Here is a 25,315-nt window from a genome sequence, read left to right as displayed (position 1 = left end):
TGGACTAAATTTGTGTTCATAATCCATACAACGAAGCATCAGCGCATTTGCTCGTGTGTCAACCTCCAGCCTACCTAATGCGCCAAAACGCCACCGTCAAAAACGATTTGTTCACATAGTCAAAACAGTTATAAGCTAAGGATTACAATATAATTTCAACACATGACATAAAATAACGGATTTTTCAAAATACCCCAAATTCTTGGATATTTATGTTGGTTGTCATTGAGAATGAGGCCCCGACTAATGCTGCGGCCGTAACCCCTCTTGAGATGGCGATGACCCCCACACGCTCGCCCTCGCACCTGCCGTCCTCCACTCGACCCCTCTGCCGACCCTCACTCGGGAGGCAGAGTGTAAACAATAATTGCAACATGAATTATGTCCACCAAACCCACCAACTGCGACTCCCCTCGCCGCAAACGCTACCACGTCCCCCTCAAGAGGCATTCCTGATGATATTATGATCTACTGCTGCACACTGGAGGGTGCGAGGGGGGGGGGGGGATAAGTCTGCTTGTAAAAGAATAATGTTAGCCTATAAATCTTTACGGTACGTTTGGTTTGATACCAAAAAACACATTATGGATGAAAGACCAACAAATATGTGGTCCATATGCCATGGATAAAAGGTGACGGGAGGGGGGTTGAAAAAGGGCATGTCATGCTGATGGAAAAGATTGACAGACGTGATTTGGCAGGCAGTCACCCTGGGATGTGCTACAACAGGCGGTGCGGCACTTTTTTACCCAGATGTTTCTATATATCAGCAGACTGTCTTATATGTTATATTAGTGACCGAAAAATGGCAGAATCACTCCAGAGGGGTAAAAACATAAATCCGAGCACGGTGATTAATTAACAGCCACATATATGATGTCAGTGAATCATTTGAGGGTCAGCAAAAGATATGCCGAGCCCCCAGCTGTATAACTGGTTATCTTTTGCTTGGTTATGTCCAGAAAAGTGGATACAGGCAACAGTCATGACCATATAGCTCCACTATTCAAACTCTCTGAAGAAAATCAGTGAACAAATTAACAAAAGCAGCAGGAGGTTATGAATCCGTTCACAACCTCTACAAATCATACTTACTGTGGGTTTATGAACACATCTACGAAATAATCTGCATCCTTTTCAAAGGATTAAGCCTCAAATGCCAAGCGATAATTTTTTTTTTTTTTGCCTTTAGGTCCACAAATAAAAATTGTATGAAATCTCAAGATTATGATCACTTGGTATTTTGTCGACAGATAGTTAAATACTGCTAAGGCTGGATGAAAAATGGTTAAAGCTCAATCAGGGTTTATACAATTTTTGGTCAAATTCAACGGCTGGGAAAAAAATGAGTGCTTTAATTTTTCCAGCCGAAAAACTAAAAGTCTTCAAGATCCATGCTGATTTTTTTGAGGAGTCAGCGGCTATCTGCACTTCCCAAAGACACACTTAATTCACAATGGACGCCTGAACTGGACCCTAATGTCCCGTGTTATCAGAATGAATCAGCAGTGCTGATAAATTAGTCGTCGGAAAACACGGTACGAAGGCCTGTCAGCTAATGTGCGCGCTTTGCGTGATATTCATACGCAATGCTTAATGTTGTGGAACCGATTCTGTCATTTCCATTATGTAAATACATTTGCCTCGGTGCTATATTTGAATATATTGTCTCTCTTGTCTCAATTACTTGGGCTATTAAAAACAAAGAGGTGATGGAAATGAGGTGCAGTTATGTGTTTGCAGTTTGATGGCATGTACTAAGTGTTTATGAAAGCTCGTTACACATTCTGTTGCATTCCGATGTGTCAACACACTCCGAGCATTCATCCTGGAGGAGGATGACGTCAGAATTTGGAAAGCATAAAAAAAAAAAAAAAAAAAAAAAAAAAAAGAAGAAGCACAGAGTAGTATGATCATCTGTTAATAAAATACATTAGGTCATTTTATTTAAATATCCACTAAAAGTGGTGAAAATGATTTGTATTTCTTTAAGTGCTCATGAGGTTGAACTAATGAGCTAACATCATTTCATTAATTTGCAATTGAATCTTTAATACAAGTGCTGGCCTTTTTAAATAGTGACGAATGTTGAGTATTTATTTATTTATTTACTTTGTATCATTGTGAGCACCTTCAAGCAGCAGAGTGTAAATGTAATTTACAATAAATGTAATCTACAATTTGTCCTATGGCTATGCATTTTCACATGTTACAAAAGCCTGTTGAATTTGATGATTTTTTGTTAAATATAACATCTTAAGAAAAAGGTTTAATGATGCCCCCCCCCCCCCCCAAAAAAAAAAAAAAAAAAAAAACAAGGCAAAGGTCGCAAAGGTGATATATAAAAAAATGTATATATTATATACGATATGAATTCAGTTTGCCCAGTATTATGCTGTAAACTAAAATAAGTACACTTTTCTTTCCCTCCCTTATTTTTTGGGTTGCTAATATACTGCTATAATAATTTGGAACACTTTTTTTTTTTTTTTTTTTATTCAATCAATATATCTTTCATATGATTTTTTTTTTTCAGAATCCATGTTCACATTGTAATGTAGTCTTTTTGTAATCATTACAAATGATTTGACATCTTGGGGGAACTAAAAGACCACGGCAAAAATAATCATTTTTCTCCTCACACCAAATGCCAACAAATCACTAAGATACAAATAAATTCAAGTCTTTGTCATTTTCTGTAAATGTCATCCAAATGTAACACAAGCTGCATGCAGCGTTGGTCAAAGTTCATTTTAAAGACCTAATCTTGTCGGGGTCAGGGGGTTTTTTTTTTCAGTTAATGTTCATTTCAAAGATTTTTACACATCTAAATTGGTATTATTTGCTAAATGAAACTAATGGCAGCAAAGCACGTGCATGGTAACGGTTCATTTTAACACAAACAGATTAAAGCCATTTTGACTTCAACAATAAAAGTTGCTGTAACAATAACCCACTTTGAAGGAGGAATTAAAACAAATAAGCCTTCATTGGCTAAATTCCCACACAAGTATTATCCCCGTTTCTCGCATGTATTTAATCCCCAACTTTAAGCAACGCAAGCTGCAAGGCAAGCGGAGATGCTGAATCCGCAGCCGGCTGCCGCGCTCGGATGCCTCGCCAAGGTGCGCGCGACCTCAGTTTCTCCACCGGCTCGTTAAAACGCCAAAGCGGTCAAAACGTGCAAGCAAAGTTGTGCATTTAAAAAAAATTTTTTTTTTACCTTTTCGCTTGGATCTCCTCCTCCTCCTCCGTTTCAGCTTGCATTTCACCTGGCCACCTTGAGCCCCCGACGCGCGGCTGCTGTTCCCAAGTACGGACGCCATCTGCCCTTTCGGAACGACTCGTCGTAATAACTTGAGACTTGTGGTCGGACTCTTCTTCTCTTTCGCCTCCTTTATTTGCCCCTCCTTCACAACACAAGAAAGGAGGGTGCGTTGTTTTTGTTTAGTTTTTTTTTTTTTTTTTAGCAGCTCCTATTATCACAACCTTGTGGCTGCAAGTCCGCGTCTGGAGGAGACTGTTTTCTCTGAGCTCAGCATCACCGTTGCGGGTTCTCGCAGCTCTCTTCTTGCCTGTGAGGAAATTTAGGCGTCAGCTACTTTGGATTCAATCAAGCAGGACACGCGTGACGCCTATCTGTTCCTCTGCCAGCTTTCTAATTAGGGTCCAATCGTACTGCCTGGGAGGTGTGACATCACCAGCTGCACTCATATACTAACACCCCCTTATTCACCCGCGCCTTTGTTTGTGATACTTGTGGCATTTTACTTCATACTTGAGTTGTTTACTCTCTTTTTTTTTGTTTCCTCCGCAGGGAGAACCGTCATTGTGTCTCGGAAGGTCAGATGTGACGTCACTTTGGTAGAGGTAATAGCAGTCTGGTTTATGATGACTTGACTAGACTAGATTGAGAATTGAGCTTAATGTGTTATTTATTCCTGTAACAGTCGCATCAACAAGTTGGTTTAGTAGTTGTATAGTCCCCTCCAAAAGTATTGGAATGAAATTCCTTTGTTTTTGCTGTATACGGAGATTTGTAGTTCCAACCAAAATATGAATATCAGACAAAAGTCCAGAATTCCAGCTTTTATTTCATGGTATTACTTCTACATGTGTTAAACGACTAAGGACAAAGCACCTTTTGTTTCTTTTCAAATGAGCAAAAGTATTGGAACAGACATGATTAACTTAAATTGAATAAATTTACTATTGGTGACTTAGCCCTTACTCACTAAAACTGCATCAAGCCTTTCGACCCATTGATTTCACCAGACGATTGCATTCTTCATTTGAAATGCTTTTCCAAGCCTTTAACGCAGCCTCTCCCAGTTCCTGATTGTTTCTGGGTATTTCTCCCTTCAGTCTTCCCTTCAGGAGGTAAAATGCATGCTCTATTGGGTTGAGGTCCACTAAACGACTTGGCCCGTCTAGGACCTTCCAATACTTTTTCCTTTTCACTAATTATATATATATATATATATATATATATAAATATATATATTCTAATACTTATGAAGGGGACTGACTGTATGCACAGTTTGACTGGAAAGCAACACCTGATTCCAAAATATTTATAATAAATAACTTGCTGTTTGTGTGTGTTCTTCAATGTATCATAATCAAATCTGTAATTTTGTTCTCATATCTAGAAAAAAATAAAAAATAATGCAATATTTTAAGTAGTGTTATTATGCCCCCGATACCGATAGCCAGTTTTGCAGTATCGGCCGATATTGTACCGATATTAGTTTTTTTGTTTTGTTTTTGTTTTTGTTTTTTTTTACATGAAAAAGCTGCCCTGTCATTGGTTCAGAGCATTCAATGGCCAATAGTATATCTTGGCTTGGCATGCAGTGAACACGTCACACATCAGTGACACAAGATGCTCCATCCAAAGTCATTTATTAGCGTCGGAAATAATGGTATCGGCGAGTTACTTGTCAGTACTTGCCAATGCCGATACCACTGATTTAATGCACTATTGTGGCCTCTCCCGATACCGGTATCGGAACAACACATTTCAAGTAAGTCCCGTGTTGTGTGGGAAGACTTCAGTCAGGATTATGTGTCTATTTATTAATCGCAACACCAGTTATTTTTTACAGCCCCCTAGATATCAATTACCGTAATAATCAATCCAGCACTCCAGATTGAATTCCCTTCTAGTTACATTTTGTCGTCATTCACAGAGGTTTAGAGATAGAAAGTAGATATATCTGTTTTCAAATATTGAGAGTAAGTCAGAAAAATAAATACAAGTACTTAAAAAAAATATCTAATTAAGTACTGCAATGATGAGTTGGTTAGGTTCCCTGCAACTCATGGTAACGGGTAAAGAAGACGGATGGAAAGGCTGTATAGATGGATGGACGGATAGACGGACGGATGCTATAGGTTGGTAGGGCGGTGGTTCAAGTCCTGTTGACAAAATATAAATTACATCAGTTGTTGGATAGATGTGTGTTTACTTTTAGACTATTGCCGAGGTGCCCTTGAGCAAGGCATACACCCCCCAAGCCCCACATTTATAGATAAGAGTGTGGGTTGCTTGAAATTATATCAATTCAACAATGTTCCCAAAGTAGCAGTTTACATAAAACACATCTCTGACAATCAATGAAACACTGCTAAATTTAGCTTCATAAGTAGAGTAGAATAGAACCACATAAAAAATATGTCCGGCAATCATCGGTGGCTGGTAATTTAGCAATGCAGTTCAGGCGTTTGAATACAACCTTGAGGTTGCAGGGCAAAACTCCGCTGACAGCGTGGACTGTGTTTAATGGCCGCAAACTTTGAAGATTGTGACATTTTGGCATTGTTGTGTGAAAATGGAGTGTCAGGGCTTTCAGAAAGCATTTGCAGCTCGCCTAGCTGGAGGTTATTGTTTTAGATCCTCTAATGCGGAAGGTCAGGTGGGTGTGCGGACAAGGCGCTGTGGTACCGCTGGATACGCGCTCACAAATCACGGTAAATGGCTTTGCAACTGTCCATATTTCATCCAAATTATATATTATTTGCATCTGTTGGTTTTTCTAAACCTGTGGAATTTCTCTCAACTCATTTGCTCCCCAAAACCTATACATATGTTCCATTTTAAATATTATGGTCCTGAAAACGTATTTATATATTTTTGTTTTTTTTATGCGAACTTGAGCATACAGAAGGCTTTGATGCAGTCTCTGAACTGAAGAGAACGCTTGAAGGAATGGTAGTTATTACAAAAACGGCCAACAGATGGCAGCAGAGTATAAGAGATCAACCAGGACTATGTTGCAAATAGCTATTTTCCTGTTTTAAACTGATTTGTGAATAATGATAAAACTTAGCTATGGTCCCAAAACATATTTATCATAACTCATTTGCTCCCCAAAACCTATAAATATGTTCTATTTTAAATATTATGGTCCTGAAAACTTATTTATATATTTATTGTATTTTTATGCTAGCTAGAGCATACAGAAGGCTTTGATGCAGCCTCTGACCTGAAGAGGTCGCTTAAAGCAATGGTAGTTATTACAAAAAATGGCCAGCAGGTGGCAGCAAAGTATAAGAGATCAACCAGGGCTTTGTTGCAACAAGCTCTTTTCTCCAGTGTTTTGAACAGTTTTGTGAATAATGATGAAACTTAGCTATATTCGAATGCTAATTGCTGCGAAACGGAAACAGATACAAATATACTTTTTCTTAATGATGAAAGAAGAGACAATCTTTCTTTTGGTCGGTTCCATGTTTTTATAGCAATATAATATTCTGTGGGAGTTGCTAAATCAGTCAAAATCCAGTAAAACAGCCGGGAGCAAAGTGGGTTGCTTCAGTGAAAACGGCTAGGAGTGAATGAGTTAATAGCATCTTATTTATATTTATCAAGAGTTAATAGTCAAACTGAACAGCAACAGAAAAATAGGATCGAATGCGCAGAAATAACACAGCATAACATGTTTGCTGATGTCAGACTAAAAAGTCACTTTGAGGCGACTGTTATTGGATGGAAACATTTCCACCTGGGCCTTCGGGCAGAAGAGCGAGGAGAGCGAGGGTGTCGGGGCCGCGCGCCTGCCCTCAGGACGCCCACAAATATCCATGTAAATTGCAGTTTAAGAGAAATCAATACAAGTGACAAGTTGCCAATGCCACTATCTGGGGCAGTAATGAAGGTGTGCTGGCAGGGGCCTGAAGCGCACATAGATAACGAAAAACAGGTTCGCTGGGGCAGGTTACACACACGTAAACACACAATACAACAAGGTCAGGAGTTCTTACACTGATGAAAAGTGTCCCAAAAACCTTGGACTGCCGTTTCTTACTATCACTCTTTTTTTTTTTTTACTTTTCTAAAACATTGAATGCGAATAACTAATTTGATTTGTGTTTTTAGATAATAAACATATTTCGACAAATTTCGAAACAATATCTTGTGTCTTTAATCCCTAACTCTTTTACTGCCAAAGACGTTAAATGACGTTCTGCAAAAACCTACGGAGGAGCGCCCAAAGACATTAAAAGACGTCCACCCATTTATTTATTTATTTTGAAACGGGTGGACTAAAGCCTTGCCCAGCTGTGGTGAAAGTTTCAAGCAGGTCTAGTGAGCCTAATGACTATTTTTGGCCCCTAGAGGGCAGCGATGACTCTCTTTTGACAAGATTGGGTAGGCGTCAGTAGAAGACGTGAGGCGGAGCTAGAGGGGACTGGCTGGGGAAGGGAAGAGAACATGGCGACACACAAAAAGCTCTTTTTCTCCGCTTTTTGTTTCAAAACAGAGCATTTCGGTGAAACTAACCATTTTCTATTGTTGATTACTGAAGAACGGAATAAGGTTGAAACAAACTTTTTTTTCTGATGAAAGATGAGAGTTCAATCTTTCATTTGGTAGTATGTGTGTTTCCATAGTCCAAACACAACATTTTCTGTGGACCTTGAAAGATCAGTCAAAATGCTTAAACCGGATGGCACTGGCGACATCCCGTTTCTGAAAACGTCTGGCAGTCAAAGAGCTAATTGAAATTTTAAGCAAATTCTTGTTTGAAGTCCAATCATTCCCTACTTGTCCATGATTTGTATGTACAATGTCAATCGGATGAAGATCACAATTCTCCATCTGTGGTTGTTTATATTGTGAACAAGGTTTGTGATTGTGAGGGACAAGGAGAAAAACAAAATAGCAGAATAATATAATATGTGATGGTACACCATGTGATGACGCAATGGGACAGGATTGGACAGGCCAGGACAGGTCTGTGATGGGAATTAGAGTGAAAAAAGAGGACAGTTTGAGGAATTGACATTAGCACAAAGATTGTGTCATTTTTTATTATTGTATTAGTCTTTACTAGGAATGTTCGATACCACTTTTTTTTTTGGACGAATACTGATACCGATACTCAAATCTTCAGTACTCACCGATACCAAGTGCCAATACCATTAGTACTCATGATACATAAAATTTCCCCAAAAAAGACTGATAATTAAAAAAAATGACACATATCCCAACTATAGCAAATTTCCTTAAAATTGAATGAAATTAATAGCAATTAGATTGTTTCAATTTGCTCTTAAAAGTCATTTTGCATAGCGCACACAATAAAATGATTTTTTTTTTTAAATCCATAAATAAGATGAAACAAATAACCAGTGGCCAGAAAAAAAAAAGTCCCAATCAAAATATGTGGTTGTAAAACTTATTTTTAAGGAATACAGTGTAAAGAATTCAATTAAATACAATAGAGCGTCAAATAATTTAGTAATATCTACCATGGTAAGAATTCCTCAAGCCGTTTAGTGTGTGGTGTTCAATTATATGTTTTTGAAATCAATGCTTTTAATTTAGAAAGTTGCACTGTCGAGGAATGAATATACATAAAACCCAAAGGGAAATGAAAAAGTCACATTGCAAATATAACGTAGTGTGTATAAGAGCTATAATTAGCGTCTGCGAGGGCCGTAACAGCACCTTTCTATTTTTAGCACCACATCTCTGACGACATTAACGAGGCAATTAAGAGCGCTTAGCGAGCCAATTAAACACGGCATAGGTACGTGAGCAACAAACATGTGAACCACAGATATAGCTGATATTACTCAAAACAAGAGGACTTATTCTCAGTAAGGCACACGCAAGTACCAATACTATGAAATTGGCCTGGTATCGCCCTGATACCGATGCCTGGTATCGGTACTCGCCCATCCCTACTCTTTCATTTGGACATGCTTCTTTAAATTCTGCCCATTTCTTTGTTCTTATTGTTTGCAAAACTGTGTTACAGTAATTCAATATTTGAAAACCCCTTATGTCCTAAATTTTGAATTTTGACCCAAGTTTTGGTGGGGAAAAAAAGCCTTTAACACGAAAACTTTTATTTGATATAAGATGTGATGTCAATGATATCGTAATGTGTTAAATATTTACAATATGTTGCCCCACTAGTCTAAACATATTCTGACTACGTAATTGTGCTTGTGGAATGCGAATAAAGCAGCAAAAATCCACCCATTTTCATCCATTTCAGTGGGCAGCCATTTTGCCACTTGCTGTCTTACTGAAAATTACATCACATGTGCTCAGGGCTCAGGTAACGACCAAACGTGGCTCAGCTTGTGAATGTCACATGACCAAACTCAGAAACCAGGTGGTCATTACTGAGCAAGTGTGATGTCATTTTCAATCGACAGCAAGTGACAGCAAAATGGCCGCCGCCCCTTGAGATGGATAAAAACGGGTGAATTTTTCCCGCTGAATTCATATTCCACAGCCAAAATATTCATCAAAATTTTAACTAGTGGGAGAGCATACAATATATTGTTATAAAGAAAAGTGAGTTGACCTCCATTAAAAAAAAAAAAAAAAAAGGCACAATGTGCTTTGTGTTTTCAACAGAAACGACACCATTATGGCTACTGTGCCTGTAAGGCAAAGAAAGAGAAAAAAGTTGAAGTGTAAACTCTCGCTCTCTGACTTCTGTTTCATCAGTTTCCTTTTTGAATACATGTTCATCTCTGCTTAATAATGCATGTGATGATGACTTAAAAGTATATTAGGAAGATCTAAAATACTAATGTTTGTTGCTGTGAAAGGCTGCTGATCCAGGCATGTTTGAGTGTTTGTTTTGAGCCGTTCCGTTTGATGTCATATCTACGGATTGAAGAGATTTCAAATTGAGATTAGAGCCAACGCATGGTGACAACGCTCCTTTTTTCCCTTCGTCAAATCAGCCACCTGCCATCTACGATAAGGAGATCAATCAGTGCGCCACTCGTACACGTTCATTTACTGCACATTTGATTTTGACTTCGCATTAAGCAATTGGTCGGTTATATTTGCTACACTTTTTATGCTTGTTTTTTTTTCTCCCCAGTAGAATCTTTTAGGATTCAGTAAGATTAAATTACGTTATCCAAAAAACAACCGCTACAGTGCCAGCCGATTTCAAGCATTTTCACTCATCTTTCAAGGCAAACAGAATTTTGTGTGCTCTGACTATGTAAACATTGGTGGATAACATATGAAAAGATTGGATTCCATTCTTTCATTAGAACAAAAAAGTATGTTTCTATCTTATTCCGTTCTTTAGTAAACACCATTTGAAAATAGGTCATTTGAGTGACATCAATCGAAAAAATAAGGAGAAAACAAGCTTTTTGTGAAAAGATACATTGACAGTGACTTTGATACTAATATTTTCTATTTAGTGACACTACGTGAATTAGATTTAATGTGACAAACGTTTTGATCATTCACGTCATCCTTGAAAATTTTCTATTTCCTAAGATCCGCCATGTTTTCATGTAATTTGATACCCTGGGAGCTCATTGAAGAGAGATAAAATGCTGCCATCTGCTAGCCACAGTTAGTGTTTTTTTTTTTTTTTATGTTTCCAGCCCATTCTCAAAGCAGTGCTGCACCAGATGTTGCACTGCCCATTGAGGAGAAAAAAAATGTAGTAGGACACGCCCACTATATACCGCCAATAACGTCAATTGACGTTTTGGGCGGCAAAAGAGTCAATTAAAATACAGTCATTCCTTTGGAGGACTAACATTTTACATTTTAACCACTAGGTCACATGGGAACAAAATAAGAAAGTCCTTTTATCCCACATTTTCTTTTAAATACAAATATATGACAAATAACAAAATACAGTTATATCCCGCTGGATGGATTGACTTGAGTCTCCTTATCAACCTTTGCAGCCAGGTTGTAGAGATGGAAGCCTGGGAGGCCTCCTCCCCATTAGTCTTTGGGTGTATATTGACTTTAAGCTTTTAGTTTGCTTTTTCCAAAGGTGGCGCTTTGGTGGGGGTGTTGGCGGAGGGGATTAGTTGGCTGTCGTCTTATCATGCGTTCAGACGGGCAACTGGGAGAAACGTGTACCTTCATCTCCTTAACACAGTCACTTTGCTGCTCTTTGGACGCCACTGCGAGCTAGCGCGCGGTAACGGCAACAGTCTGAGACTAGCAGACACTTTTGCTTTTGAGAGACAGCAATTCATTTATCTGGTTATAGAAATTAACTCATTCACTCCCTAGCCATTTCACCGAAGCAACCCCCTTCACTCCCCGGCTGTTTTACTAGATTTGGACTGATTTTGCAAGGCCCACAGAATATTGTGTTGTATTGCTATAAAAACATGGAACCTACCAAAAGAAGGTCTCTTCTTTCAACAGGAAAAAAAGTATATTTGTATGTTTCCGTTTTGCAGCAATTATCATTAAGTTTCATCTTTACTCACAAATCGGTTGAAAACACCGGGGAAAAGAGCTTTTTGTAACATGGCCCTGGTTGATCTCTTTTTTCTCTGCTGCCACCCGCTGGCCATTTTTGGTAATAACTACCATTGCTTTAAGCGACTTCTTCAGGTCAGAGGCTGCATCGAAGCCTTCTGTATGCTCCGGCATTAAAAAAATATATATATTTTTTTAAAAATCATAAAAATAAGTTTTGGGGACCATTGCAATATTTAAAATAGAACGTTTTTATACGTTTTTGGGAGCCAATGAGTTCATATTGGTTGAACACAATATCTGACAAAAGATGTGATTTTAGGGACCGTTGCAAATGTCACAAACTGCTCATTATTGTCTTTGTAAAGACAATTGAACCTCAGTCAATAATGCATTTGAATATTAATTCGAGCAGGCTGTAAATATACGGTGTGTGTGTGTGGAATAAGTTATATACTGGGGGACTTTTTACTGATGTTAACATGCCACCAAGGTTATTTAACGGTAAGTAATTGTGTGTGACAGACTCCGCCATGCAAGACTGGCCACACCTGCAGCTCAAATCCACGTACATCCAAATATGCGGGGAAACTAGTCAAATACATAAGCAGAGGAAGCATACAACAGAGCTGGGAGTCAACACACACGAAAACTATGATGAAAACTGAAAATGAAAAGTTCTAAATTCTAACGGGACAACAGGAACAAAACAATCCTCGGGACAACAGGTTCATGATTTAAAATCAAGATGCCAGCATACTTCTAGTCAAGTTAGATTTTAACACTTAACCTTGTAAGCATGTGTAAAGTTCTGATAGGAACTTTCACCGGTTCTTTTAGGTTTAATCCTCGCTACACTAATAAAAACCACCAGGAGACTGCATATTCTCAGTTGAACTTTGTGCTTGGTGCCAAAAAAATCAAGTCCACAGCTGAGGAGCCTTTTCTGCTGGATGCGGAAGAAGGTCTAATCTATTCAAAATGGTTCTTACTCTTATACTGCCTTGACAGCCCACCCACACGGGGGACGGCTCGGTCTAGCTCATGTGAAAATGTCTGACCTGAAGGAAACATAACTTGTTTCGACCAGAAATGTGTGCCAGAGTGCAGATAGATAAGAAGACGCCAAGCCAGGAAAGGTGACAGCGGCCAAGCTCAAATCTTGCATCTTGCGTTGTAAGTTCTACTTTGCTTTATGCTGTATTTTTTTGTTTGCAAAGCTTGTAACTGTAATGTTATAGTTTTGTTGTGTTGTATTTCTAGTGGTGAAATATGTATTATGTCTGACTCACTTGAGTTGACTTCAGTTTTCAATGACACTCCCGCAGAGCAACACGTACGGTGGAGCGTTGGCCCACTAACGCCGTAAGTAACTATTTGTGGTCAGTTGTATAATTTTCTGTAAGCTATAAAGAGCTAATAAGTCAAGTCGAGTGTTTTGGGGAATTCAACTGTTGATAAAAACGAGTCATTGAAGATGTTAGCATTCGTTAGCCTCGTATGCTAGCGGACTTGAGTTTGCTAACTAAGCTATTGGCGTAACTTGGTTGTGTTATTTATTCAAATTCACAACGCATGTTATAAATGACGTAAAAGTGCACTTATTGTGATTGGTGTATGCTAATTTAGTTAGAAAACAATGTTAGTCAGACAGTTTCAGCGCTGCATTAATGTGCTGTATTGTATTTTCCTTTGTTTGTTTTGTTTGTTGTTAAAGGATACAAGCAACATCTCATCTGTTAACTTTCTGTCTAGCTGTATAGAACAGTCACAAATCTAGTGAGGACAGAACAGTAACTATTCCATCTTCGTGTCTTATTTACATACAGACATTTATTTCATATTTTATAGCCCCCTGTTGTGTTCACTTCTTAATGTTTAATCATTAACAACAAAAACACACACAACACAATGCGATGTTTTTTAATTTCATTTTTAAAGCAAATTAAAAAATAAAGCTAGTAGACAAAATGTAATGCAATCTAATAAGTTTTATTTTATCCTAGATTTTCTAAATGGGTCGATTTGACCCGCAACATAACAGGAGAAAACGTCTCAAAAACCTGACACGATTTGAATTCCGCACCCAAATATTACTGTAGTTATTAACAGCTATCTGACCTAACGCAGCAAAAAAAAAAAGTTTAGTTTTTTTTCCAACATTAACCGTGACAATACAAATATTCTAAATACTGTATGAATAATTTGTGGTTGGCTCAAAGTAGACAGGTTCTCAAATGATCACAAAGTATTGCACTAATAGTGGATATGTTAACACAAACAAGTCGAAGTTTGTCTTAAAGTTGATGCTCAAGCAAAGTTACAATGAAGAAGATGAAGTCACCACATAAAGCCTCTTTAAACAGCATGCATTCCTCACTAAAATGTAAAGGCAGCTGTAAATGGAGCAAATGTTGCAGAAGAAGCCCTTTCTGGACCATATGCTGAAGAACACTATTTTTTTCTTTTCTTCTTTTTGGGTTGAGCAACTTCCAAAATGTTTGGATACATGACTGTGACCCCGAGGTTACTTTCCCAAATGAAAACTTTGAAAGTGACATTGAAGACTTCATTTTGAGAGTGTGTCATAGCAGCCAGTGGAGGGATACATTTTTGCACCACACATTCTTCAGCTACAATCTTCTTTTTTTTTTTGGATGGCTTGTTTTTTTCTCCTTTCTGCAACCTCTCCTCCACCCTTCTTAATTGACACCCATTAATCACATTAAGTCTTTGGGAGAATTGTCTGCCCAGCGTCAGTCTTGGCTGACCCCAACATTTGGAGAGTGAAGATAAAGATGATGCAGTGACAGCTCGGAAATAGCCTTTTTTTTTCTTGGGTCAGCATTTAGGGATAATATGAATATCATTATACATAAGAGAGAGGGAAACAAATGAGTTCTTTAAGAGGCGTTGAATGAAAGTGGGATTTTTTGGCGTTTCAGTGCATAAATTAGGATGGGTGGATTTCAAATGAACATAGAAGCAGAAGTCTTTATATGAGATCGTCTTGCCTGCTTAATATTACAACTTCATTAGATCATTTTTAATTGTTTGGATTTGTGGTGATGTTTTATATTGGATTTCTTCATTTTAGAACGTGCTCATTGTGAGGTTGAATTCCAATCAAAATGTCTCTCTGAATAGAAGCTAACATATTGCCCTTAATGTCACGTAACATTATCAGCCCTGTGGTTCAGCACAATAGAGCCATTGTGTTCAGTGGGGGTGGGGGTGGGGGTGGGGCTTATCAGTGAAAGACAGGAAAGGAGAAAATGAATAGAATAAAAGTAAATTCGATCACCGTTTCGTAAAGATGAGATTTCGCCAAATAGTATTATTCAATGCCTGATTCAGAAACCTCGTTCAAAATACAGATGAACTAAAATAATCACCAAGGGCATATCAATGCTATTTTTCTTTTGGCTTAAAATCATATTTGCAGTTGTTGTTGGTGTGCCTTCATTCCGTAGTGTGTTTAGACTTGCGTACGGGTAATGTGTTGCCGTCAAGTTGTGTGACTTCATGGACATTCGACAAGATGTTCCACTCCATTTTGATTATCAAGCTGCGTATTAGAACTGGACACCAGCCAACCACAGGTCACATATAGACAACCATTCCCACGGACAATTTAGAATCTTCATTTAACCAAACATGCATGTTGTTGGAATGTAGGATGAAGCACGGGAAGTATATGAGATTCGAACCCTAAACCAGGGTTATAATAGCTTTGGAATTTTCATGTTTTTTTATTTTGTTAGTTTTCACTAGTTTTAGTTTTATTTATTATTATTATTATTATTTTTAAACGCTTCATTTCAATATAGTCTATCAGTTTTATTTAATTTTTTGATATTAATTAACTTTTTTTTATTTTTTTATTGCGTGTAAGATTTAAAAAAAAATAAAAAATCCCTTTCCTGTTCTGCATCCAGGCTGCAAAGTTCAAGTTCAAGTGTTCATTTACGTTTTCAAGTTCAAGTTTCTTGAAGGCCATCTGAATCCAGCCATGCTTTCTGTTTTGGAATTTTATTTCGTTTTTTTTTAATTTAGTTAATTTTAATAAGTTTTCATGGCCGTTCTGTTAGTTTTTATTAGTTTTAGTTTTTTTTTTTTTTAATGCTTTAGTTTTAGTTTTAGTTTCAGTATTAGCTTTTGTTTAAATAAAAGTGTACTACTGTGCAATATGGAATAAACACCATGGTAAAATGTAAAAAGTAACACATTTCTTACTTAGTGAGTTAAATGGGAAAGATTCCAACACTCACCCCCGCACCCCCCACCCCTGCGCCCCCCAAGCATTTCCGATAGCCGAATCTCGGCTATCTGAAATGCTTCGGACACTGAGACAGACACTACACACTCACACCAGTCAACCGAGGGGGACAAAGGCGGAAGCGCAAGTACTGGGATGCAGCCCACACGTCACAAACCGGAAACGGAAACAAAATTGATGGGTGAAAACCCGGAAGTCCCGCCTCCTCCGTGACATATAGTCCATTGGAGCCAAATTGTCAGCTAGAAACAACTTCATCTGAATGTGCTTTTTTTATTGGCTGCTGCTAAATGACATTACTTCTGAGTGACTCACTTTCAAACATCCTTATTCTGGTTAATATTGAAATAAATATACTTAGAATCACATTAAAAATCAACCCCAAATGCTCATGTATTACATTAATTACCAAAGACTAAAACAAAGGTTTTGTAAACGTAAAATGTAGTTTCAGTTAGTTTTCGTATTTTAAAATGCTTTTTTTTTTTTACCACATTAAGAAAATTATTTTTAAATTTTTTTTCTTTTTCATTAGTTTTTGTTAACTAAAATAACCTTGGTTGTTACTTTGATATTTGCGTATATAAAGACTCTTTTTCACAACTCCGTGTCTTTTCTGCATTTAGGTCCTAAATTCCTCAATTTTCATTGTGATTCGTCAATGAAAATGTTTGTTCAATTTTAGTTTATTCTCATCTTTTGGTAGAATTTAAGATTTTTTTTTTTATCAGAATTTTTCGTACACATTTTGTATTGAATCAAATGTACAGAAATATACGCCTTCTTATTTTTCTCTTTCAGTTGTGTTTTCAGGTGAATCGAGATCTGTACAGACAAACAGCAGGAAATTCGTGGTGGTCCCTGAAGCTGCATAAGCTTGTTGTGCCAGATCTGATTAAGCTGAATTCTGCATCGAGGAATATGGGGGATGGTGGTGACAGGTAAGGGTGGTCTCCTGACATTTGTGATAACAATTTCACTTATGTAATCCAAAAACAGCACTCTGCTGTGGGCCTAACACTCGTTTTTCATCAATATCTGCTGTAAATTCACATGAGACAACACAGAGGACGACAAATACAGAAATGTTAAGTTCTGGTAATCTGACAGCACCTCACAAGTTCCTCTTGGAAAATGAAATGATCGTACTGGAATTGAAAAATCGCAAAACAAAACACTTTGGTTCACATTTCTAAAAAAATAAAATAAAAAAAAGAAGCGCAGCCTTTAAAATACATACTTTTATTATTTATTTAAATGTTTTGCCCACTACAACACACAATTTGTAAACGTATCATCCAAAAGATCCTAAAGGCCTCGAAGTCTAGCTGTATCTTATTTTGGAAACACAGATTAATTGCCTCTTTTTCAAGGCAACATTAATCCTTGAAACTGCCTCTATTTGGTGCTCCTGCATCTCCGGGAGCCTCCATTCATCTCTCACACGCCACTAAAGCCATCGTGTAAAGTCAAACCGGCCCTCCCCTACTGCACACACTTTACGACATCACTAACATCCAGCTCATTAGCACTTTAAAGCTTTCCTGAGTTACTTTAAGTCTTGTGTGATGTATTACAGCGTCGCAGTTGCGCAAACGGTAGGAAGCACGGAGAGCAACAATGTTGCTTCTCACCGAAAGCAGTTTGGGGTGATTTGCTAGCTCGGGTGCACTGGATTTTTTCCCGGGGGCCCTTGTGGTTTGTTGCTTCAGAGCCATCTAATACCTCTTGGAATAAACGCAAAGATCAGAGCGGGAGGCGCAGTCGTCCCTATGTGATATTTGCAAGGCACCCTTTTAATTAATTTCCCCTGTCTTTGTTCACGGGACCGTGTGCTTACAGAATGGCAGCATATGGCGCTGCTCTGTTTTGCAAATCCTCCAGAATCCAATGGTGTGGGATTTAACAGATGAGGTTTTGATCATTATGGCGGGCTGATGATTGTCACCACTGCTGGAAACCGGTTGTGCCTTAGATTCCGGTGGCACGGCATATGCCGAGAGGTCATCCAGATCTTGGAAGATTTCATAATGCCAGCAGATGGCTGCGGCAATTTTCTTCATTAAAATATGCCTCTGCTAAATCAGTTGTGCATCATCAAATTTTTAAGATCAACTCCTGTCGTCATAGCTGACATTAAATCATCACCCTCTTTTTTATTTTTTTGATTAAATAATCTCCTCATGATGCAAATTGTTATTTTTTTGTGTGTTTTCTGAAAAATCTGACTAGTAATGAATAATGACTTGGGCTGTTATTTTAAGAAGGCGTCGAAATGTGTTGTCTGGATGTATTTACAATGCATGATTTCAAGTCACCAAATTGCGTAAGGTGGTGAAGTGCACACACACCCAAAATTGCAAAAAACAAAAACAAAAAATACTTGTGATAAATCTAAAATCACAAATCGAAAACAGAAAAAATACTGTAACGCAAATAATGTTACCCCATTGAAATGAATGGAAATGCCATTAATCTGTTCCAGCCGAAAAAAAAAGCAAAAACTGTGATAAGTCGAAACCACAAAGTGAAAACAGACAATCAAATACTGTAACTCAAATCATCTTTCCCCATTGAAATGTATGGAAATGCCATTAATTCGTTCCAGCTGACCCACCATCTCCCCCCAAAAAACCTGTGCTAAATCTAAACCACAAAGCGAAAACAGACAAATACTGTAACTCAAATCATCTTTCCCCATTGAAATGTAAAAAAAAAAAAAAAAAAAGAAGTAGTGTAATACAACCATACAGACAAACGAAAAAGAGTTTCACAACTACTGTGAGTGACTCAGTAAGTTGAAGATGAAGATCCACCCCAAATTCGACCTCAGCATTTCTCCCTTCACAGCAAACACACAGTGGCACCAAATGGAGCATAGGGCTGCTTAAGATCTGTGATATTAGCCAACTGGGAGTGGCATTACTTACTCAATCTGAAAGTCTACATTCAGTCATAAATCGCTTATTGTACTGTATTTCAAACCCACTGTGTTAGTGTAATCAAGAAAAAAACATTTAAAACTCATCTGCCCTAACTGTACGTTGCATCAAGATGGAGATCATTGCTGCGGGGCTTTCCGCCTCAAGATTTGATGATAAATCACAAGATTGATTGGAATTCTCTTACAGCACTCTTGATGAAAAAAAAAAAAAATGTATGCACTGGGGAACAAGGCAGACCTAAATAGCAGCCCCAGCGCTGCATTGTTGCTGATTGCAAGGCCCCACTGACACGTCATGCTGACATTCTCTCCTCCAATGACAATGCAGGGTAAATGCTACAGTATGTAATCAATCTTTGATCCAATCAGAGGCGGGTGCTTGTTTGACTGACACCGGGGTCTCTATGGGACACTGATGAGGACGAGCAAATGTGCTCATTGGGGATCGAGGGGCCATGACAAAGAGACACTCTGACATGGGTTTAGTCGGTTGTCATCAAGTTCATTTTTCTGTGTTGGGTGTTAAATGAGGCCAATTCACAAGGAATTAGAGTTTGAAAAAAAACCCCACATTTTACAACAAAAAAAGTTAGACCATAAATATATATATATATATACATACATACTTGCCTCAAGTGATATCAGTGTTGACATTACATTAGCACTGAGGGCAGTATTAAACTAATGAACTGTAATATTATCATCATGACCCATCATTTAGTTTACATCAAGGTGAACGACGGTGATGTGATGTTGATACACTCCTCTTGAGATTGGATAAGAAACAACTCCTCCATGTGAACAGTAGATGGCGGTAGTAAACATTTTACACGGAGCTGAGAGAAAGCCAGCATTTTTTCCAGACAAGAATTTGTTTGCTTCACTGTGGAGTGCTTGTCCTTCACCCCATCAGACCACCTCTTTTGAAAGACTGATTGCCTTCATTAAGGTCAAGGGGTAAATGAATACCCTTTTATTTATCGCATACAAAATTTATGGTGTGTAAAATACAGACACGCAGTCACAGTTATCGAGCTGCCCTCATTTATTATACAAGTTTCAAAGTGCAACATATGCTTTGCTTGTGATCAAAAAAAAAAAAAAAACACTGCAGTGACACAAATACAAAGACCCAACAGCAGCATGTCTTTGAATTGACAAAGCCAAGGGATGGTAAAATGTCAAGGGAATTCTGTTTTGCTTCTTTAGTTGGAATTGACTTCTTCAAAGGCGACTCGTTTTTTTTTTTTTTTTAATTAAAACACTGAGCTAGCTAATTGTGAAATTGATTGTGGCTGTTTTTTTGTATGCTGTAAAGCAATATACTGATGCCCATGGTGCAATCTCTACTTATCAAGACTCTAAAGTGCACCCTCTGCCTGTCTTGGTATCCTCTCATACACAGGAAGGAATTTTTGAATGCTTAATGCCATAATCTCACAACCCCTCAAAATGTTGTAGAAGTTATAAACTATATGTACAAGTGACAGCGTGGATGTCTTTAGCTCACAGCAAACCCAGTAAGCTCATCCCCAAAGTAGCTTGAAAGACTATCAAGTAGGATTATACACTGGACCCATTCGAATTTCATGACGGGATGGATGTGCACTTCGTTTACATGTAGCTTCTCCGGATAATGGACAGCTGAACTGTAAAAGTCTACTCTAGTCCAAAGACTTATTAGATGAACTCATTGTACTTCTCGCCCTGCCAGTAAGATTTACGATTCGAGTGAGATGAGATTTCCTTTGGAAAAACATGTGACAAACCTTCACATTTGTCTTTCTTGAGGGTGAACATTACCTTTGGAGACATTATATCTTAGCAGAGTTTTTTTTGTCAGTGGATTCATCATTAGAGCTTCAATTATTCATCTAGATTTTTTTTGCAAGTCTAAATATAAGTGTACAATTTTGTGGGGAAAATGTTTCCCCATTAAAAAGACAAAGCGCGAAAGTCCATACTCACCCCCCCTTCCTTCACTTATATACACAATTTGTACGCTATAAAACTAGCTAGGACGGACAGGGTTAAAAAAAAATATTTAAAAAAAATCCAATAATCAATATCGTATCAATTTTCCTTTTCAAGCTTGATATCGATTCATAAAATCACAAATCAATTATTTTAATCTCTTTTCCCCATAAATTCCTTTTAAAAATTAGAATTTTAAAGACCGACTTTTTTTTGTATCTTACTGTTTCTTTGAAATTTACTGTTCACATAAATTGAAAAGTACGCTCTTACATTTATGAAACCCCTGAGTTATTGCACTTTACGAAAATTTGAATTCAACAATTCCCGCCTATACCCATATAGAGGGCACAGAATGGAATATATATATATATATATACACACACGTATACGCATATATATATATATATATATATATATATATATATATATATATATATATATACACATAGAGAGAAAGAGAGAGCCAGAGAGAGAGCCTCGATTTTTAAAAAAAAAAAAAATTAATTAGTAGAGATGTTTTGAACTGCCATTTGTGTACTCCGCTTAAATTGATGTGACATTTTATTTTCTTGTTGTAGAAGTATAACCCATGACACAACAAAGTAGTGTACATTCGAGTACAGCAAATTAACTACCACCCGTCTAGTGTTCACTGAAGCAAAACTCTCACTGTTGACCTGTTCTTGTGCAGACAGACCGAGACGTTGGTTCAGGTCCGGGTCTGACAGACATGACGGATCATGAGCCGCTCAGGGAAAGGTTTCACTTGCTCGCTAGTTCAACATGTTCCAATTAATCACAGCTCAAAAATGGTAAAGCAGGAAGTAGTTTGAGTTCCGGCATGACGAAAACACGCCTGCTAGCAATTTTGCAGCTACATTACTTTTTAATTGATTCTTTATTTGAATCGCTATGACAACTGTGTGATTGACATGCACGTGGCCAAAACAATTTGCTTTCTGACTGGATTAAAACAAAACAAAAACAACAAACGGTTTCCGGGACCGGACGGTCACAATACACTACACTACTTGTGAGCATCTTTGAGGCGCTATTAGCTGTCCTGACACGTTAGCGCTGCAGAGTAATTAGCATGAAATATCAGCAAAGAGAAACTGCCACTAATACACAGTGCAGTGTTACTGTATTGCCCTGGTGACCAGAGGTGGCAAATTCAAGTCCAGAAAGTAAAAACCCTGCCACAGTTGGGCTTTATAGCTTCCTAGCTAGCTCCCATGGTGCTCATTTACGTGGTAGGGAGCTAGCTAGCTAGGTAGCATCAGGGGTTAAAGCCAAATCTGGCAAGGTTTTTACTTTCAGGTGCTAGCTAGATAGCTCCCTAGCTAGCTCCCATGTCGCTTGTTTACCTGCTTGAGAGCTAGCTAGTCAGCTAGCATCAGGGGCTAAAGCCAAACTGCGGCAGGGGGTTTACTTTCTGGAGCTGAATTTGCTGGTGACACTCCTATCCAGACGCAGAGTCAACAAAGGTTATTCACCACCTGTAAACATGGACCTGTTGCTGCATTTATTAGCCACATGGAATCTTGCTACACTAACACGAGCTCCAGATTTGCGGTTCACTAGACGGGTATGTACGGAAAAAAAGCAAGAAACGAGGGGGATAAACATTGAAATGTTATCTCAAACAGGGAACGAGCGAGAAAGTGAAGGAATATGTTGATTACTATATTAAGTGTAATCTTTACGTGTTCAAAATCATTGTATCCGAGATCTGATGAAGAAGTTTTCCTGCAAGAATTTATTTAGAGGCCTCTAAAGACACAGTCAGAATATCACATCAGAATGCAACGTGATGATTCCAAGTGTGTGACAATTTACAGAACATCGACACATTTATACAAAAAAGCTAAAAGGTTCCTCCTCCTGGCTCATGATTGAACAAAGGGCAGACATGTCATCTCCTAGATTGAACAAAGGTGTAATGTTGATGGTAAACAGACATCTTTATACAGTTCCCCTTCTTGATTGGGGGAACAGAAGTAATCAAAATCTGACCCCAGACCTTCAGTCCCTAAATGTCAAGAAACTCTGACAACATCATGCACATTGCCCCTCCAACAGCATTTGAGGGTACAAAGATCAAATAAAGTTCACAAAATCACCATCCCACTGTATTCTTTTAAACACTCATGATTATATCACATTGATATGCCTATAAGTAAATTCAAAAACAGTAAAACATCAAATTGAAAATGTTAAATGTCTTCAAAAGCCGCAAACCTCACTGCTGAGAGAAAATCATTCTCACTTAAATCCCAGCGAGACTAAAACGGATTCAAGGATTACACTGCGTGCTCACTTAGCTTTAATCAAAGTGCAAAGCTGTGCAGGCTAGTTTGGTCCTTGTTAGACATTTAAAAGCCAAGCAGGTTCTGTAACACAACGAGGAAATACTCGTTTTGCAACGCCAACCTCTGATCTAATACCATATTTCTATTTTGAACCCTTTTCATTTGTTTCCCCATTTGTTTTATATTTCAAACAATTTCCGGCTGTAACTTTCATCTTGATAATCTCAGTGTTCCGAACTCATGTTCTGCACAGATTGCTGTTGGTTGTTTTAAGTGTTTTTGACTTTGCATTTTTTATCCTAGAGCACCGTGTGTGTTTGCGTGATCTCCATATGGAAGGCTGCATGTTTCAGGCTTGATCTCTGTAAAGCAATAAAAATGTTGTTTTTTTTTTGTTTTACCCGCACATTCCCTCCGGGGTGCGGCTTGCGCGACTGCCTGAGTCCTTGTACAAACAGTGCAGGTAAGTCTGCGTCTGTCTCGATTCTTTTGGGAGGAAGAAAAGACAAAGAGCGCCCTGAAGCTTTTTCACATGAACAAAAAGAAACAGAGAAGAAAAAAAAAAGTAAATATGGGTTATCGTGCGACGTGAGCGTGCGTAGGCAGCAGGCACTGGAATAACAGTCGTAAAACCCGATATAAAAGTTAATGTCCATGGAAAACCGCTGCTACAAATCTTTTTTTAATTTTTTTATTTTTATAATTTCATTCATCCACATTCAAATTGCCTCAAAATAAACACAACTTGCACATAATTGACACAAGATGTCCTGGCTAAACAGATGATTCGGAATTCATCAAGTATCTCTTCTCTTTCACCAATGTGAACTTTTGGAGTTTTTCCTCATTATCAGTATAAACCAAGTCTGCGGTGTTTCTAGCCCTGAGATCAGGTCCACCTCTTCAAAGAGATAGTGGGGCTGAAAATGTTCAGGTTACCAGAGAAGAGGATCCCATTTAATTAATCTCTTCTCTGTTCTCACTGACCAGGCAGTGCTGTCTGGGATAAAGGCCGGCGGTCCCAGGGTTTGAAGAAGAAGGGATCCATCGCAATAAATCGGGATTCTCTTTTGCAGAATCGGGTTGTCTTTAGGTACCTGTCACAGGCACAGTCCTTTTACCGCGAGAGGCAAATTACTGCGGTTCCTTCAAGTTCAGGTTGGTCCGCCATAGTTTGCAATGGCAAATCAAATTAGCTTTGTTGACCACACACAAAAGGATTTGTGGGCATAACTGTTAAACAGGTTGATCATCTATCCCGCTCTCTTTTCACCGATTAGATGCCTGAGCAAAAATAGTTAACACAACCTATTAAGATAATCAAGATTTTTTTTTTCTTCCAAGAGGCATATGATAATCGGACCTCGGGGTAAAATTCTCAAATCCTGCCCGATACACAACAAACACATTTATAAGTTATGATTTTTGATAGTGGTTGAAAGTACTGAGAATATATATATTTTTAAATTGATACACAAAAATTAAATTGAGTACATGATCAAGATGGCTCACTGTTACCCCTACACAAGACCTATTCAAAATTAGGGTTGAATTACTTTTAAAAACGTGTAGAGCTTCAGTTTCTTCTCAATTATTTTTTGTTATGCCACACTAGGAAGAAGAAAATATGTTGTGCCACCCAACTCTAAATAGCATAATTTGTCTACAAGTACAATCTGCAGGGAGCCAATACTCCTTGCGCACTTTCCAACCATTGAGAGAACCATTGCCACCTACTGCAGGGGATGTGCAATAACTTTTTATTTGAGTACGGCACAAAAAAAAATAAAAAATCCCCACAATTGTTGGGTTCACCCCCATTTTTGAGAAGGACTGCCTTAAGGTGATCCATAAGTTTATTTTTCCCCTCCACAATTTTACTTAATCATTCTTTGTGGTCAATGTTTTTGTATTAGCAATATAATAAGTTACTGTAAGTCCGCCTCCAATGTTAGTGGTGCTTTGGTTTATGCCCATTCCCGCTCTCTCTCACTAAGAACATTATTTTAAATACATGGCGTCAGCATGTTCCAAATCTTTCAACCTTTTAGCCTTTTCTGCAATGCTCGCATAGGGAA

General features: G+C 38.1%; 1 protein-coding gene across 6 annotated transcripts in view; it reads right to left on the bottom strand.

The window, feature by feature from the left end:
• adarb2 (adenosine deaminase RNA specific B2 (inactive)) overlaps positions 1 to 25,315 on the bottom strand; it is a 254,338-nt gene that overhangs the window by 161,787 nt on the left and 67,236 nt on the right. For 4 of the 6 annotated variants that reach the window (XM_077554643.1, XM_077554640.1, XM_077554642.1 and 1 more), the window contains 2 exons: positions 3,490 to 3,575; positions 3,224 to 3,410 (listed from right to left, as the gene is read on the bottom strand). The exons of 1 other annotated variant lie outside the window; for it this stretch is intronic. In XM_077554643.1, the coding sequence (XP_077410769.1) occupies positions 3,224 to 3,326 (103 nt within the window). In that variant the 5' untranslated portion in view covers positions 3,327 to 3,410; positions 3,490 to 3,575. Of the gene's footprint in view, positions 1 to 3,223; positions 3,576 to 25,315 lie in introns of all 6 variants that reach the window. One more of the 6 variants, XM_077554641.1, reaches the window with a different exon arrangement.

The sequence above is a fragment of the Vanacampus margaritifer genome, chromosome 20 (assembly GCF_051991255.1).
Source record: "Vanacampus margaritifer isolate UIUO_Vmar chromosome 20, RoL_Vmar_1.0, whole genome shotgun sequence".
Taxonomy (NCBI): domain Eukaryota; kingdom Metazoa; phylum Chordata; class Actinopteri; order Syngnathiformes; family Syngnathidae; genus Vanacampus; species Vanacampus margaritifer.
Note: the sequence above shows the minus strand (reverse complement) of the source record. Positions and strands in the feature narration are given on the sequence as shown.